The sequence below is a fragment of the Etheostoma spectabile genome, chromosome 8, assembly GCF_008692095.1.
Source record: "Etheostoma spectabile isolate EspeVRDwgs_2016 chromosome 8, UIUC_Espe_1.0, whole genome shotgun sequence".
Classification (NCBI taxonomy): Eukaryota; Metazoa; Chordata; class Actinopteri; order Perciformes; family Percidae; genus Etheostoma; species Etheostoma spectabile.
In genome coordinates, this window is record NC_045740.1 from 6,398,890 (window position 1) to 6,414,811 (window position 15,922).

The window sequence follows — 15,922 nt, forward strand, 5'->3', positions numbered from 1 at the left end:
AACTAGACAAGACAAGGGAGCAACCAAGGACTAAAACATATACAAGACCAACAAATAACACAATCACCAGGATGAACTATACAACAAAACACCAAACCATGACATAAACTATAAGTTGGCCTACCCCACATCATCTCCAGACTCCATCTGTAACTTGTAAAACACAATAAGACAATCCGTTTTAAAACTGAAAATACAGCCTCTCTTATTTATGAAAGTGCAAATTACATAGAAGAACAACAACAACAAAAATGTGGATGGGATGGCATGTTGTGACGAGGTTTGAGTACATAGGCCTACAGCGAATACGAGTGAACACGGGCGCATTGAAGATGACATGTAAATTCTGATTGCTTCAGTTATTTTTTTGGCCCTGTTTGTATGTGTATCTATAGGCTGATTAAGCACTGTAAGGAGGAGAAGTTGGACAGTTTTTTTTGTCTCGTTCCAGTGATTGGCACATCTGGGTGGTGGCATTGGGTATGCGTTAGTATGTTAGATGTATTTCCCCTCACATACCCAACAACTGCTGAACAATGACAACACACAGTCCTCATCTTATACACCACTCTCTTGCATGTACTGTATGGCTCCAGGCTGCAGCCATACAGTCTAGAAGTTTTCCCAAACTTACAATCTTAAGAAGCCGGCGGGGCACTCTTGTGGGTCGCCAACAATCGCCATACTCGTCCTTTAATTCTGCTATTTCTGACACGCTCACTGGACCGTCGACCTGACAAAAAACTGCACACATAGGCAGGGTGGAGCTCAACTAGCTTTAGAGCTTAAGTGGGGCTACAGATTAGGTGCCCCCAAACCCGCGTATCTCAAAGTAGTTCCACATTACATTAGTTCTGCATTACATTAATGAATTAGCACTCAAGTTTTATGTTTTTTTTGTACTGTGTATTATCCATTTAAATTCATGCACTGAACCGGGACGCCCGTACCATTTCGGTTTGTTATGAATGCATGTACTGTTTTGGCAGGGGAAAAAACTGATCCGAAAATATAACAAAAATGTAACGGAACTTTGTAGAAATGTAGTGAAGTAGAACGTATAGATAATTTGTGCAAAATGTAACAAAGTAAAATTCAAAAGCATACACCATTGATTTAAGTACAGATACGTGAAAAATGAACTGAAGTAAAGTAGTGTGTTAAATATCACATATCTGACTTATCTTACTGTTACTACTCATTTTTAAACAGTCTATGCTATTACTACTTTACTTCATAGCCACGTTGTAGCTATGTTGAAGTCCTGCCGTCTATTCCTTTTTTTAACAGTTGTGGGTAGAACCATAGTGTGGAGGGGGCAGTTGGAACTACCAGAAGTTCATTTAAAGGTTGCAGCTGTTGCTGATGGTGAGAAAAGTTGTTGAGTAATTATTGTTTTATAGTTTAGCATTATTTGAAAATATATACAAATTGTCATTCACTGGTTATCTTAGCTTAGCTGTGAACATTCACAACAGTGGTTGCTCTCTCTCTCTTTCTCTAAATGCAAGTCCAAACAAAGATGGCAGCCTGAAATTGATGAATTTCTCTCAAATTAAAGAGTCTTATCACAGATACATCTATATTAATGTTTTTTTTTTATACTTTCATCATTTTCATACATAATACAATGTTTTATTTCTGTATATAACAAGCAAGACTATACATCATATTGAAATCTTTTACACTGTGTAGTGGACAGAAAATAGTTTACCTGTTTTTAAAATATTGCTAGGTATCCTTTAGGGACTACAATGGTGCTTATCTTATCTAGAAGTATTAGTAGTAGTAGTAGTAGTAGTAGTAGTGACTACAATGTAATACATGAGAGGCACAAACAGAGCCTATTTTAACAGGTCTATTTGAATGTGGTTTTAATCCACATTTACTGTTTTTTTTATGCCAAACCTGATGGTAAGGAAACATTTAGGAGCTCACCAACTGGAAAAATACTAGGAAACATGTTAGGGAACATTAGTGCTTGTTTGTACTTGTAACAATCTAATGTACACTAAAGAGAGTTTTTGCCTCTGTTAAATTCTGTAACTTCTGAGATACAATATGGATCAACCACATAATCCAGATTTGTGCTGCTGGTGTTTACATACAGTATTTGCAACATGTAAATCTCAATAAGGAGCAAACTGGAGCCCAAAGCTGTTTTTGTGTCAATAGTCTTTGCAACGGATCAAGTTTTTTCCTGTATTGTAGTATAAGTAGTCCAGTATTCTACAAATTAGCTTCAAGAGTAATAAGTCACTCCTAACTTTGTGGTCAAGTGGTCGGATGCAAAAGCCCCCTTCCCTTACCCTATTATATTCCATTATAGTTTATATTTTGAAATGTTACCTGCCACCATCATTTTGTATTTTCATTGACATAAATCAAGATGTTTTCACCAAATTTCACATTTGTGCCTGAAAAGTTATCAGAATACAGGAGATGAAATCTCTGTCGCTCAAAATGTACTGGTTATAACTTTGCATTGGATAGTTGTGATGGGGCCAAAGTCAAGATGAGGTGAGTGTGTTTGCTGAGTGTCAATTACTCAATTACAGATTGAATTTTAACAACAAAACATATATAGATACAGATAAAGAATACCTTAACTATCATAATAAAACAAATAATGTAAAGTAAATCATCTTAATTCAATTAAAATTGTTACAGATCCTTGAGCAACAAATTTAATACAGAATTCTGGTCGATGCCTACACCGTGTTATCCTCCTGCAAGAGTCAGCACCAAACAGGCTTAAACAGGGCAAGTTTTAAACTTGTTTTCAGCCTCTTAACATGTTCAAAATGTCATTAGTGATTCCTTCCGAGTAAACACAGTGAATCTGACTGCTGTAGATGTGACAGAAAAGCATGAAAGTTGAGCAAATTCAGCTCTGTTTAGTTCCTGTGTCGAGACAGCAGTTAGAAAGCTTAGGGACCGTCTACAAACTACAACACAGAAAAGAGACAAAACTAAAATATGTAGGCTATCAATTTAATGATTAAATAAGGTAGTGTCTCCAAATTTACCTCAATTATAACTTGTCTCCTGCTAGTTGTACTACAGCACTTACTTTTAAAAAATGAGCATATGCTGATTTTTAAAAAAATATGTTTGTATCTCTTTTCAGTGTTGTAGTTTGTAGACGGTCTTGAAGCACTCCTTGCAGTATCAACACAGGAACTAAACACAGTTGACTTAGCACAGCTTTCATGCTTTTCATTAACAACTACAGCAGTCAGGTTCACTGTGTTTACTCAGAAGACATCATTGCAAATGGGTAGGAACCTTTAATGACATTTTGAACATGTTTAGAGGCTAAAAACACATTTATAACTTGCCCTATTAAGCCTGTTGGTTGCTAACGCTAGCAGAAGAATAACACGGTGTAGGCAGCACCGATTGTTTTCATTTTTCTCTCTACTGACAGCACTCCAAATTTAAAAACAATAGAGCTACGTGTTGGAATCGACCGGAATTCTCCTTTGATGCATTTTTAGCTAGAAATTGCTAAAGCTGTAGTGCATAGTTTCTGCAACTCCCATGATGAATTCTAAGTAATGACAACAAAACTGTTGGCACGTCCAAGTAATGCAAGCCTTTCATGACCGCGCACCACTTTTGGACCGCTCCCTCAGGTGAACATGTATATGATGAAGGTCTGTTTTTCTGTAACAGGATGTACAGCATTGTGTGGATTCAGGGAGGATCATTATGTTCTTATACATACTGGCATGACTTTCAGTAACATTCTACAAACAAACTAAAATACATGTCACTGAGGCAGATTAAACAAGGTCTTTGTAATTGTACGTCATGTTTAAACAAATGTCAAAAGAGTGATGTGAAGACATCACCCCTTGAATTATTTATAATGTGTATGGGGAATAGCTTGCATTGACCTATGATGCTCTAGCAGTCAAGCTTAAATGTTAATATTTAAGATCATATGGAATATTGTTTTAGTTTTTAAGTTAAGCACACTCAATTTCAATTGAAAATCTATTAAAAGAAATTACATTTTAAATAATACATATTAGTAGAGTTAGTTGTAGTTACTAACACATACAGAGAATCTAAGGACAGCCTGTATGGACAGAGAACCACAGAAACATGTTTGAGGTTTTTAGAAAGACCCTCTAAACGCATAAAACACATATCCACAAACACCTCTTAGTTCACCTTATAAGTTTTCAACTAAATATTACTGTCAACAACTGTATCTAAACAAGCTTTTCTGTTTGCATGACAGTGTGAAAAGAAAATGAAAAACACTGTCTACTTCGACATGCTTTGTGGGAAGGTTTTGTTGACATAACTAATCATATTAGTTCTGTCATGCTGCACCTTCTAACACTTATAGCAAACAAGTCATTAAGTAATAACTATTTGAACATGCTTGAAAGAAATATTCCTTATTTTTGGTATTTATTTTATAAAAAGGGTGATATTCTCTGAGGTTTTTTATATGAATAAAAAGCAAGATCTTTTGGGCCACATCCATCTAAAAGCCTGTTGTAGTGCACACACAGTTTAGATCAGTGTTGGGCAAGTTACTTCCAAAATGTAATACATTATAGATTACTAGTTATTGTCATTTGAGAGTAATTAGTTATACTACAATATTACTGTCTCTGAATTGTAATGCTACTTTTGCATTACTTTTGAGTTGCTTTCACCAAAATAACAACAGAAGTTTGACTTGGCAGAAGTTTGACTGTGGATCAGTAAAGTCTACTCTTTATCCACTTTAATACTTTATAGATTATTCATAATATTTTGTATAATTAATATGAATGTGTAAAGCAATTACAGCTATAAATATACATATGTAAAATGTACAATAGGCAAGTAGCAGAATGAAAAAAACAATCAAAAGTAACATACAGTTGTATTGAAGTGAAATATATAACAACAATATTTTTGTAAAATGTTTGTTTAAAGCAGTATTCCATGGATTCGGGCCATCTCCTCCTCCTGTACTCCGTATGGCAATGTGACAGTAAGACAGCGCCGAATAATTATTAAGAACAAATTTTGATTTAAGATTTGAGTTGGATTTTACAAGGTGTTTATGGAACAATTATCACTCAGTACAAACACAAATTACACTGTTGGATTTTATCTTCATGATAACGTTGATGATATGGAGTGAAGAAATGTGACCCCAGATATTTATACTCACCATTTCTTTTGTTTTTAAAATGTTTAAAATTAGTGAGTTTTGATTGTACCATTCATAGAAGTGGTCAGTCCTGTGGTCTTGTTCATTATCTGTTAAAAACCAGCTAGGGCAGCTTCATCATCTCAAGTTAATCAGTGAGCAGTTGGAATGGTTGCTGACACAATCATTAGTATATAAATTAAATAACAATGGTGATAAAACATCCTTGTGGCACTCCCTAGTTTGTCATGATGGTTCTTAACTGACTTTGACCCGCCCTCACATACTGTCTGTATCCACTTTGCAAGAGTGAGGTGTACTCCCATAATTTTAAGCTTCTCTATCAACATGTATGAATGGATGGTGTGGAAGCTGAAGAGAAGTCTGCAAACACGATGCAGGTGTTTCAATGTGTTTGTAAATTCCATTCAGGAGGGCTGGGATAGCATCTCCCATCCTCCTTTTCTCTCTTTAAGCAAACTGTAATGTGTCCATGTGAGCTTTGGTTTGTATTTTGAGACAAATTAAAATAATTCGCTCACTTCATAGCCACTGAAGTGAGTGCCACTGTTCACTCCAACTGGTTTGGGTTTCTTAGGAAGTGGTTCTTAAGAAGTTTGTGTGTGTCAAGTGATTTCTGAAACAATTCTCTGAATAACAGGGTCAGTTGTTCTTTGCAGCTCGTTAGGATGGTGCCTTCCAGCCTGTCAGGGCCGGCAGCTTTCCATGTCCTTATATGGGAGAAGATCCGCCCCACTTCCTTGCAGCTTACCCTGTTTGGTGCACTTGTTCTTCCATCGAGGCTGATTGGATTGGCTAGCACATCACTCTCCCACCTCAAAAAGTTTTCATTAAGGGCATTTGCTTGCTCGACTGTATGTACTAAGGTGTTTGAGTGGTGATGATTTTGACCTATGATAGTTTTAATACCCCTCCACGCAATACAAAAGTAATTTTCCTTGTTGTTGTTCAATTTTGTCTTTATATTGTCTCTTGCCCTGTTTGATTTTCGTCTGTATTTCCTTCTGAATCATCTTACCTCCATGCCTGACATTTGCTTTAAACACTCTTTCTTTATCCACTAAACAATTTGGGTTGTAATCCAAGGTTTTGAATTAGAAAACTGTTAGACACGTTTTTGTTGGGATCACATTATCAAAAGTCAATTTATGACGTGTCAATATCCACATGGTCGTCGAGATCTACACAGTCAAAAACGCTCCACTTCGTACAGTCAAAACAGCCCTGCAGAGCTGTCACACTTTCATTGTCCCACACACGCACTGATGTGATTTTAGGTTTTTCCCTTTTCATTTTTTGTCGGTAAGAGGGCAGTAAAAAGACAGTGTCAGGATCTGGACCGCCTATTGTGGTTTGTTGACTGCCTTATAGGCATTTTTAATTTCACCATAACATAGATCAATTGTTTTTGATCCATGCGTGGCACACTTCACATATTGCTGATAGTGGGGAGTGCAGATGTCAAGGAGCGGCCATTAAAGTCACCCACAATAAGTTTGGGAGTGTCTGGGGACGCTGCCTTAAGTTCTTGTATATGGTGATATATTGCATCTGCAGCCGCTTTGTAGTTTGCTTCAGGGGGAATATACACTAGACATACAAATACTTGCCCAAAGACTTGTGGTAAATATGTGGGTCTTAGGGAAACCAAGGAGTTCTAAGTTGTTGATTGACATTGATGGTGTGTTTAATGATAACGTGTCTATAACACTTGGTGTCAATGTACATGCATAGCCCTCCACCAATCGATTTTCCCGTGGCTTGTTGTTCTCTATCAAGTCTAAACGGTGTACAGAAGCCATGTAGGGAAAGAATGTCATTGTTCACTGTACGGTTTAACCAAGCCTCACTGAAACACAACAGACTATCTCTGTATTCATACCGGTATTGCGTAAAGCCATGGAGTTCATTTAATTTGTTTCTTAGTGATCTCACATTAGAGAGGGCTATAGTTGTTAGTGGACAGACATGGGGGATTCGAGTCACATAACTTTTCTTGAGTCAGACTTGAGTCAAGACAAGTTATGTGACTCGTGAATCCCCCTTCCCCATGACTGTACTCCTCATCTACCAGCCCCCCAAACCCAACTCAGCTTTCATCTCAGAGATACACAACCTTCTCACAAAACTCTGCTCTACTTCTGCCAACACTATTATACTTGGAGATATTAATATTCATGTTGACAACCCTTCCTGCCACCTGGCAGCTGAGTTACCCTAACCCTAACCTCCAACAACATGTTGATGTCCCCACGCACTCCAGGTGGCACACACTGGACCTGGTCATTTCAAACTCCGCCCCCATTAACAACCTTCTGGCAGATGATCTCGGTGTGTCTGACCACAAGGCCATCTCAATGGAGCTTTCCCCACACACCAAAGACAAGCGTCAAATCTGCTATAGGGACCTGAAAAAGGTCAATCCAGACACCTTGACCATTGGCCTCCAACATCTCTCCTCTGCAGATTTCTCCTAAGTCACAGAGTCGGTTGACTTCTACAATCAATCTCTGAGCAGTCTCCTAGACTTCCACGCCCCTGTCAAAACTAGAACTGTCAGCTTATTACGCTCAGCCCCCTGGTACACCTACAAACTCCGGCAAATGAAAACAGCTGGACATGTCCTTGAGCGGCTTCTCAAGGCCTCAGGACTCACTGTTCATAGGCAGGCCTTCCGAGAACATCAGAAGTCCTATGCAAGGTCCTTGAGAGATGCACGTTCACATTTCTATTCCAACATTATCAACAAGAGCCCTGGCAACTCCAAGCAACTTTTCTCTAGCATACATGACAGCCTCAAACCGCAAACTCACTCTCATTCAGAAGCCACGAGAGGTGCAACAATTTCATCACTTTTTTCAGAAAAAAGTAGACACCATCCACTTCCTGCTATCCAGTTTTTCCACACTGCTTGTCCTGACAGCCGTCCCACAGCCTGTGATTTCCCAACCTCTCTGCTGTTTTTAGGTCATCTCACAGCGAGAGGTTGAGGACATCATCAAAAAGATTGAAACATCCACCTGTGCCCCGGACCCCTTCCCCACAGCCCTGGTAAAATCCAACCTCCATGCCATAAGTGCCCTCATCACAAAGGTCATTAACCACTCCCTCCAGGCAGGGCATGTTCCATCAACACTGAAAACAGCTATTTCTGACTCTGTCCATGAGTGGTTCTCATCATGTCGCCTTGGGAGAGGCTAAATCCCTAACGCACAACGCCACCTGTGGTGTCCCTCAAAGCTCAGTGCTCGGCCTCACCCTGTTTATCCTCTACATGCTCCCCCTTGGCCATGTCATCAGCTGGCATGGGATCTCATTCCACTGTTATACTGATGACACTCAACTCTACCTCAGGACAAACCCAACCCCCTCTGCTGCCCTGCCATCATCCACTCTGACCATCTGCCTGGAGGAGGTAAAGGCATGGATGAAGCAAAACGTTCTGCAGCTAAACAGCTTCAAGACTGTTGGCACTCCACACCAGGTTCGGTCATCTGACATTACCAGCATCACCCTCTCTGGCCAAAATATTCCACTTTCAACATCAGCTACTAACCTTGGTGTTAAAATTGATTCTCATCTGACCTTTGAGGCTCACATCAAACATCTCAGCAAGACCTCCTTCTTCCACCTCAGAAACATCGCCAAACTCCGGCCCACACTCCAGTAGACGCGGAAAAGCTTGTCCACGCTTTTGTCTTCTCCAGGCTGGACCACTGCAATGCACTCCTCACTGGGATCCCTGAGAAAAGCCTTCAGAAGCTTCAGTACATCCAAAACAGCGCTGCTAGGATCCTGTTGAGGATGTGCAAACATGACCACATCACCCCCATACTCAAATCACTCCACTGGCTTCCTGTCTCACTCAGGATTGAGTACAAGGTCTCCCTCCTTACCCATCAGTGCAGCCATGGTGAAAGCCCCCCCCCCCCACCTCAAGGAACTCCCCACCCCTCAATTCGGACTCTCCGATTTGCCTCAGCGTATCTCCTGAAACCTCCCAGGACAAAGCTCCGTACAATGGGAGATCGGGCTTTCTGCTCAGCTGCTCCCAGACTGTGGAATGCTCTCTCTGACCACCTTAAGACACCACAGACTGTGGATGCTTTTGAAGTTTTGCTTCTAAAGTGGCCTTAAAACCCACCTTTTTAGGAGAGCTTTGGACTGAACTCTTGACCTTTTCGTTATTGTTTTTGTTTATTTTATTTTTTATTTTCATGCTCTCTATGTGTTTTATTTTTAGCACTTACCTGTTTTATGTAGCACTTTGGGATTTGCGTAAATATAAAGTGGATTACAAATTAAATTTATTACTATTATGATTATTTATGATTTTAGAAAATCCATATACAGATGAGAAAATCTGATTAGGTGATCTGATTGGGTACTGTTGCGTGGGAACCCAGTGATAATGTTACCAAGTGATGCAACAGACCTGCGGTAAACAAGGTGGCTAATAACTTAACGTCATGGATCCCTCTGCACTGGAAATAATAAAGTTTGGCTGTAAGGATTACACATCTGACCAGGCACAGAAGAAACAAACAGCAGTTTGCAAGGTCTGTAGTACAATAATTTCCGACACAACCACCACCACGTAGAATTTCATCACACACTTCAATTCCCAAGGAGAAGTAAGTTATGAAGTCAGCCTAATTTTTTAGCTAACGTTAAAAGTAACATTAAGTCTGATAGAGACAATTATACTTTTGGATTAAAATATGTTAAATGCCCATATGAAACATGTTCTTATCTAAGTATTATCCTGATATATATGCTAGCAAAATCATTGACAATGGCAACTGCAATGTAAAGTAAGGAGCTTTCTCTCTTTCCCTCCTTCCCTCCTTCCCTCTGAAACACGTCCCTATTCCAAGTGTTTTAATAGTAGTAACAATGGTCAGTAAGTAAACAATCAGCAATCTAGACAGGACATTTTTTACTTCATATATAAGACTAAAGTACAATTAACATATAGCTTAATGGAGCTCTGGTGTTGGGCCGTCGGGCATATAAAAATTTCAACTGTAGCCTCATCTGACTGATTAGCTATTTTTTTCTAATTTGTGCTGATAGGGTTGCCAAGTCAGGCTGAGCTCCAGTGAGATGGCGGGTGGATGTCTTTCACCCACGACCTATTCACTACACATAGCATGTAGAGACGGCTCCTTGGAGGAAGTAGGCAATGCCACCTCATAATTTAGAATGAAAAATAATATGTGATGACGTTAAACACAATTAAGTAACGTGATCTGATTATTTGCGTACTCATTGTGCAATTTCTTTATATTATCTCACTGCATTGGCCTAATGTATTTTAGTGTATTAGACAAGGTTATTGTGTAAGCTCTACCTAACTATCAAAGGAGACAAGGAATGATGAAAATTGCCTTTCAGCATAGCTCGACAAAGCTAGACAATGTAGTGGAAGAAAGGCAGACAAAGTTAAAAAGTGACTTGGCCAAGGAAGACAACGTTTCAGTGACAGTAGACATATGGTCAGACATGCATGGATCCTCTCTCTCTCTCTCTCTCTCTCTCTGACACACACACACACACACAACAAATACACACACACACACATGTTTACGAATAAAACAGGCAAACCCATACATACATACACACACTATACAATATACAATACAATCTGCCCTCTCTCTCTTTCTCTCTCTCTCACACATACATTCTCTCACAAATACACTGACAATTATTAAGATATACTATCCATTCCATGTGATAAATACACTCAGTCAATTTCTCTAAATTACGCAAAGGTGGTGGGATTAGCTACTGTTTATGTTTTATTTCCTTTAAGAGAAGGAAAAGTTAAAGGATGTGTTTTTGTCCCATTAAAGTAAGGCATATTTGAAGAATATTATTTGACTTAGAAACCATTAAACTTGAATGGTTTGAATTAATTTCATTTTTTGATGTCATGTTTGAGGTATATTGAATAAATATATATGTTGATTTATTTTTGTGTTTTTTATCTGTATAAATTTGAACTGTTCAGATGTATGTGACTTGGATGCAATGTCTTTTAAATATTGAGTAGGAAAAAATGCAAATAAAACTCCAGCAGTTCATAACCACTGTGTTTAGCTTGTTTAAAAATGGAAACTTTTGTATGACTTGACTTGACTTGCTTGACCAAGGCAATAACTTGACATGACTTCCTTGATTGTCACAAAAAATGACTTGGGCTTGGTTGAGACTTGAAGGTTTAGACTTGAGACTTGCTTGTGTCTTGCCCATCTCTGGTAGTGGGGGTTTAGAGCTTCTTGCACAAATCCAGCGTTTAATTCCTCCTCTCGACCCATGCTTTCTCTTTGTTCTGACAGGTCTCTGTTCAGTTGGACATAGTCATAGGAAGGAGGAAAGTCTTTCCAAAGGAAAGTCTGTTGGAGGTGTCCACTGCAGCTGTGTTATTAGGCCCAGCTGAAGTAGTTAATGTCTGCCGTAGGTCATCCTGAATGGCTCCGCTTTCGACAGCATTAGAGAGAGTAGAATGATCGCCAGAAAGAGATCTATTTCTTAAAGATAACCAACCTAAACATTTGTGCATTGTAACAACATTTGTCCTATATCCACACCTAAGCGCTATATGCGTGGCTCTATTTTGCAATTTAGTTAGTTTAGTTTAGTTTTTTTCTTGAGTTACATTAGACCATACCAATGAACAATAGTCAAGATTAGACAATATTAAAGCTTTAGCTAATACTTTGGTTGTGACTTATATGATGCACATCTTTTAACAACAGAAACATAATTTCCCATCTTAACAAATATGTTATTTATTTGTTTTGTCCACGATAATTTGCTATCTAAAATAACTCCTTGAAGTTTGGTCTCATGGACCTGTTCAACAGATACATCATTTATGCAAAGCTTCAACTCAGGTTGATTATGAAGAGTATAATGTGAACCAAACATCATGCTTTTCGTCTTTGAAACATTAAGAACTAGCTTATTTTTCTTTATCAATTCAAGCACTGATTGCAGCTTTTTCAACAGCAAATTATGATCAAGGATGTCAAATGCTGTTTTAAAAAATTGAGCATAATAGCACCTACTAGTTTCTTTTGCTCAGTATTTCTCAACCAGTCTTGAGTCATATGAGGTAGAGCTGTAGCTGTCCCTTTCTATATGCATTTTGACGATCAGTGGTTATCGGTCATTCAAAGAAAAATATTCTATAATCTGATCACATGCTATGGTCGTCATAATTTTATTCAACACAGGCAATAAACGTGTAGGAGAACTATTTTACCCTGAGAATTGTAACGTTACATTTTTAAGCAGTGAAATTATTTTAGCAATTTTCCATTCCTGAGGACATAGATATTCACTTTATAATATGACAGATAATGGGGGCACTTAGGTCAGCAACCAATTTAAGAAGTTTACCGTCAAGGCCGTCCACTCCAAGTGGTTTATCTTTACAAGTTTTCAACATATTTTCTACTTTATCAATATTTACTCTAGCAAATTTCAAATTTCAAAGGCTGAAGCTTAATCTACAGTGTTTTGAGATTGAGCACACCTTCATTAAATGTGCAACATCTTTATTGTGTTTTTTTTTACAGCTTTCACACTACACACACAGGGTGTAGCAACACATTGAGCAACAAATTGAATATCTAGAGAAACATAGTGTGCACATTGTATCTCCTTGCACTGAGAACTATATAGCCAAGCACTTCACACTGCAAACTAACCAGGCTATAGCTGTAAGAACTTTTCCCTTCACACGCTAACAATGTTTACCACCCCCCACCCACAGACATGAGTCCACTATAATGATGTTCAAATATTGCATTCAATGTTTGGAGGTTTATTAATCACTCCAGCTGATTGGTTGGTCATGTAGCCTGTCTCCCATTAAAGCATGTTTAGCTAGAAATTGCTTAAGCTATAGCACGTAGTTTTCCCATGAGGAATGTTAAGTAATGACAACAAAACTGTTGGAACCTCCACATGATACAAGCTTTCCGTTCCCATGCACCACTTTTGGACCACTCCCTCAGGTGGACATTTACATGATGAGGATGGTCAGTTTTTCTAAAACAGGATGTTAAGTATTGTGTTGATTCAGGGAGGATCATTATTTTCTTATACATACTGACATGACTTTCAGTAACATTCTACAAACAAACTGAAATACACATCACTGAGTCGGATTAAACAAGGTAGTGTGTCGGAAAACACAGCCCAAAAAATGAGAATCTAAGGTAGGCAGCCTGTAAGGACAAAGAACCTCAGAAGCATTTTCAGAAAGACCCTCTACACGCACAAAATTGCATATCCATGAACACCCTTAGTTCACCTTATAAGTTTTTAACTAAAGATTATGTCAACAACTGTGTCAAAGCAAGCTTTTCTGTTTGAATAACAGTATGCAAAGAAAACCAAAAAGAGTGTCTGCTTTGACATGCTTTGTGCTTTGTGCTTTCTGAAGCATGGCAGGGGAGGTTTTGTCAAACCAACATCATTTACCCCACCCTAACTGCAAATACCCAATGATTTATATTACATGACATTGGTAGTGTGGGATCAGTTGTCTCAACCCTCCCTGTCAGGACAGGGACTACTCAAGGATCATGAGAACCGCCAGGATGCTACTTGAATGGGTGATACCATGGCTCACTCTCTACCTTCCGCTATCTGCAGCCAGCACTGGTATGTACACTCAGTGGCACACAAAGATAGCTGAATCTATCAAATACAACCTTATTGTCCAGCACTGTCTACTCAGTATGAAGGAGCCTATCCTGGGAATAAAATTGGATAAATTCTACCTAAAGTGTTGGATGAATGGTGTTGTTTTTTCATGCACATAGTTGATAATACAAATATAAAGTCTACTTATATTTGACATTATTATATGTGTTGTTTTTTTAGCTACAGTTCAGATGGTGACCAAAATGCCAGTAATTACAGGTAAAAAATTCAAAGATGGAAGATAAAGATAAATCGTGTCGAATTTGAACTAAAGTGTAATTGATGTTTTTTTTTGCTAGAAATGAGACTCGCTCATAACAACCAGATCTGCAGTACATGGGGTAACTATCATTTCAAGACTTTCGATAGTGATTTCTTCCAGCTTCCCTCCACTTGCAACTACCTCCTTGCATCCCAGTGTAAGGGAAGTTATGACAGTTTCAATATCCAGTTAAAACGGCAGGAGATGAATGGGGTCACCACAATTGAGAAGGTCACCATGAAACTGGAGGGGGTCGCTGTGGAATTAGCCAACACCTCCATCAAAGTCAATGATAAACTGTGAGTCTGTTTTGATAATGTGACTTATCATTGCCAGCTCTAAATACTGATTGCAGTGAGGGTTAAAGTTGTTGTTTTTTGCCCCATTCTAGTGTCACTATACCATTCAGCCAGATTGGCATTTCAATTGAAAGAACTGTCTCCTATGTGAAGATCCATGCAAAGCTGGGTTTGGTCATCATGTGGAATGAAAAAGACGCCCTATGGGTAGGTGTATTCATTATGTGCTGTCCATTGCACTTATGTATAAATACTATCTGATATTGATTTGTATTATTATTTTAATAACTTACAGATAAACAAATACACTGAGCCCTGAAAATGTATACACTATTTTTAGTTTTACTAAATAGATTAGAGAATTTATAACATAAAGATAAACCAAGTTAAAACAAATGTAAGCAATTAACTGTAGCAATTAACACGTTAACTGTAGAGATTTCTTCATTTCTGCTTATCATTCATTTTCACTTGGTTCTAAGGTTGAGCTGGATGCAAAATTCAAGAATCAGACATGTGGCCTGTGCGGTGACTTTAACGGAATACAGGTTTATGATGAGTTCATCAAAACAGGTAAATACTAAATAATAAAGCTAAAAACAGTCTGCACCAAATCAGTCTTCACATTTGCTAAAACCATTTCACCCCTAGAAACAGGGGAGTCTGTAACTCCAGAATATTATGGGGAGGCCTGGAAGGTCAATGGTCCAACTGGAGTATGTGAAGAAATCTCCTCACCAGCCACACAGACCTGTGCAAGTGTAGCAAGCGAAAATGGATTTGCTGACCCACACAAAGACTTATGTGCAAACCTGCTGTCAGGACCGGCATTGCTCAGCTGTCAAAACCTGGTTGCTACTGACTCCTTCATCGGAGCCTGTGTGAAGGACCTGTGCCGCTGTAAAAACAGTACTTCATGCTTGTGTTCAACTATATCAGAGTACTCCCGTCAGTGCGCTCATGCAGGTGGAAAACCACAGCAATGGCAGACAGCACAACTGTGTGGTAAGAACAACAATCAAAACATGTTAGATGTTTTAACTGTATTTACGTCTGAATCACTGTTTCTAAGTTGTACTTTTTTGTGTGGTAAATAGCAAAAACATGCCCTTTCAACATGGAGCATAAGGAATGCAGTAGTCCATGTACTGACACCTGCAGCAATCAGAAGAGAAGCCTTGTGTGTGAGGATCACTGCGTAGATGGATGCTTCTGTCCAAATGGTAAGTTTCCTGATTTTAAAACCAGCACAGATCCGGTTTGTGGTCCAGCAGATGTCAAAGGGTTTACCGGTATTTCAGTTCACACATTTGATTAATCAACGCTCTCCAATTACTTAATTTGTGCTCTTGACTTGAGAGTTATGGTAAAAACAGAAGTTATAGATTTACTGGCAGGTTAGCACCTGTGTTTTGGTGTCTACTGTATATGCCTACAAATACTTAATCAATTGCA

The 15,922-nt window shown here is 38.7% G+C and overlaps 1 protein-coding gene across 1 annotated transcript in view; it reads left to right on the top strand.

Annotated features, from left to right (window-relative positions):
- The first annotated feature begins 13,754 nt into the window (after positions 1–13,754).
- The window catches only part of LOC116694336 (mucin-5AC), a 28,906-nt gene continuing 26,738 nt past the window's right edge, over positions 13,755–15,922 (top strand). The window contains exons 1-7 of the mRNA XM_032524040.1: positions 13,755–13,864; positions 14,087–14,125; positions 14,206–14,467; positions 14,560–14,674; positions 14,950–15,040; positions 15,119–15,472; positions 15,565–15,690. Coding sequence (XP_032379931.1) covers positions 13,786–13,864; positions 14,087–14,125; positions 14,206–14,467; positions 14,560–14,674; positions 14,950–15,040; positions 15,119–15,472; positions 15,565–15,690 — 1,066 coding nt within the window. The 5' untranslated portion in view covers positions 13,755–13,785. The remainder of the gene's footprint in view (positions 13,865–14,086; positions 14,126–14,205; positions 14,468–14,559; positions 14,675–14,949; positions 15,041–15,118; positions 15,473–15,564; positions 15,691–15,922) is intronic.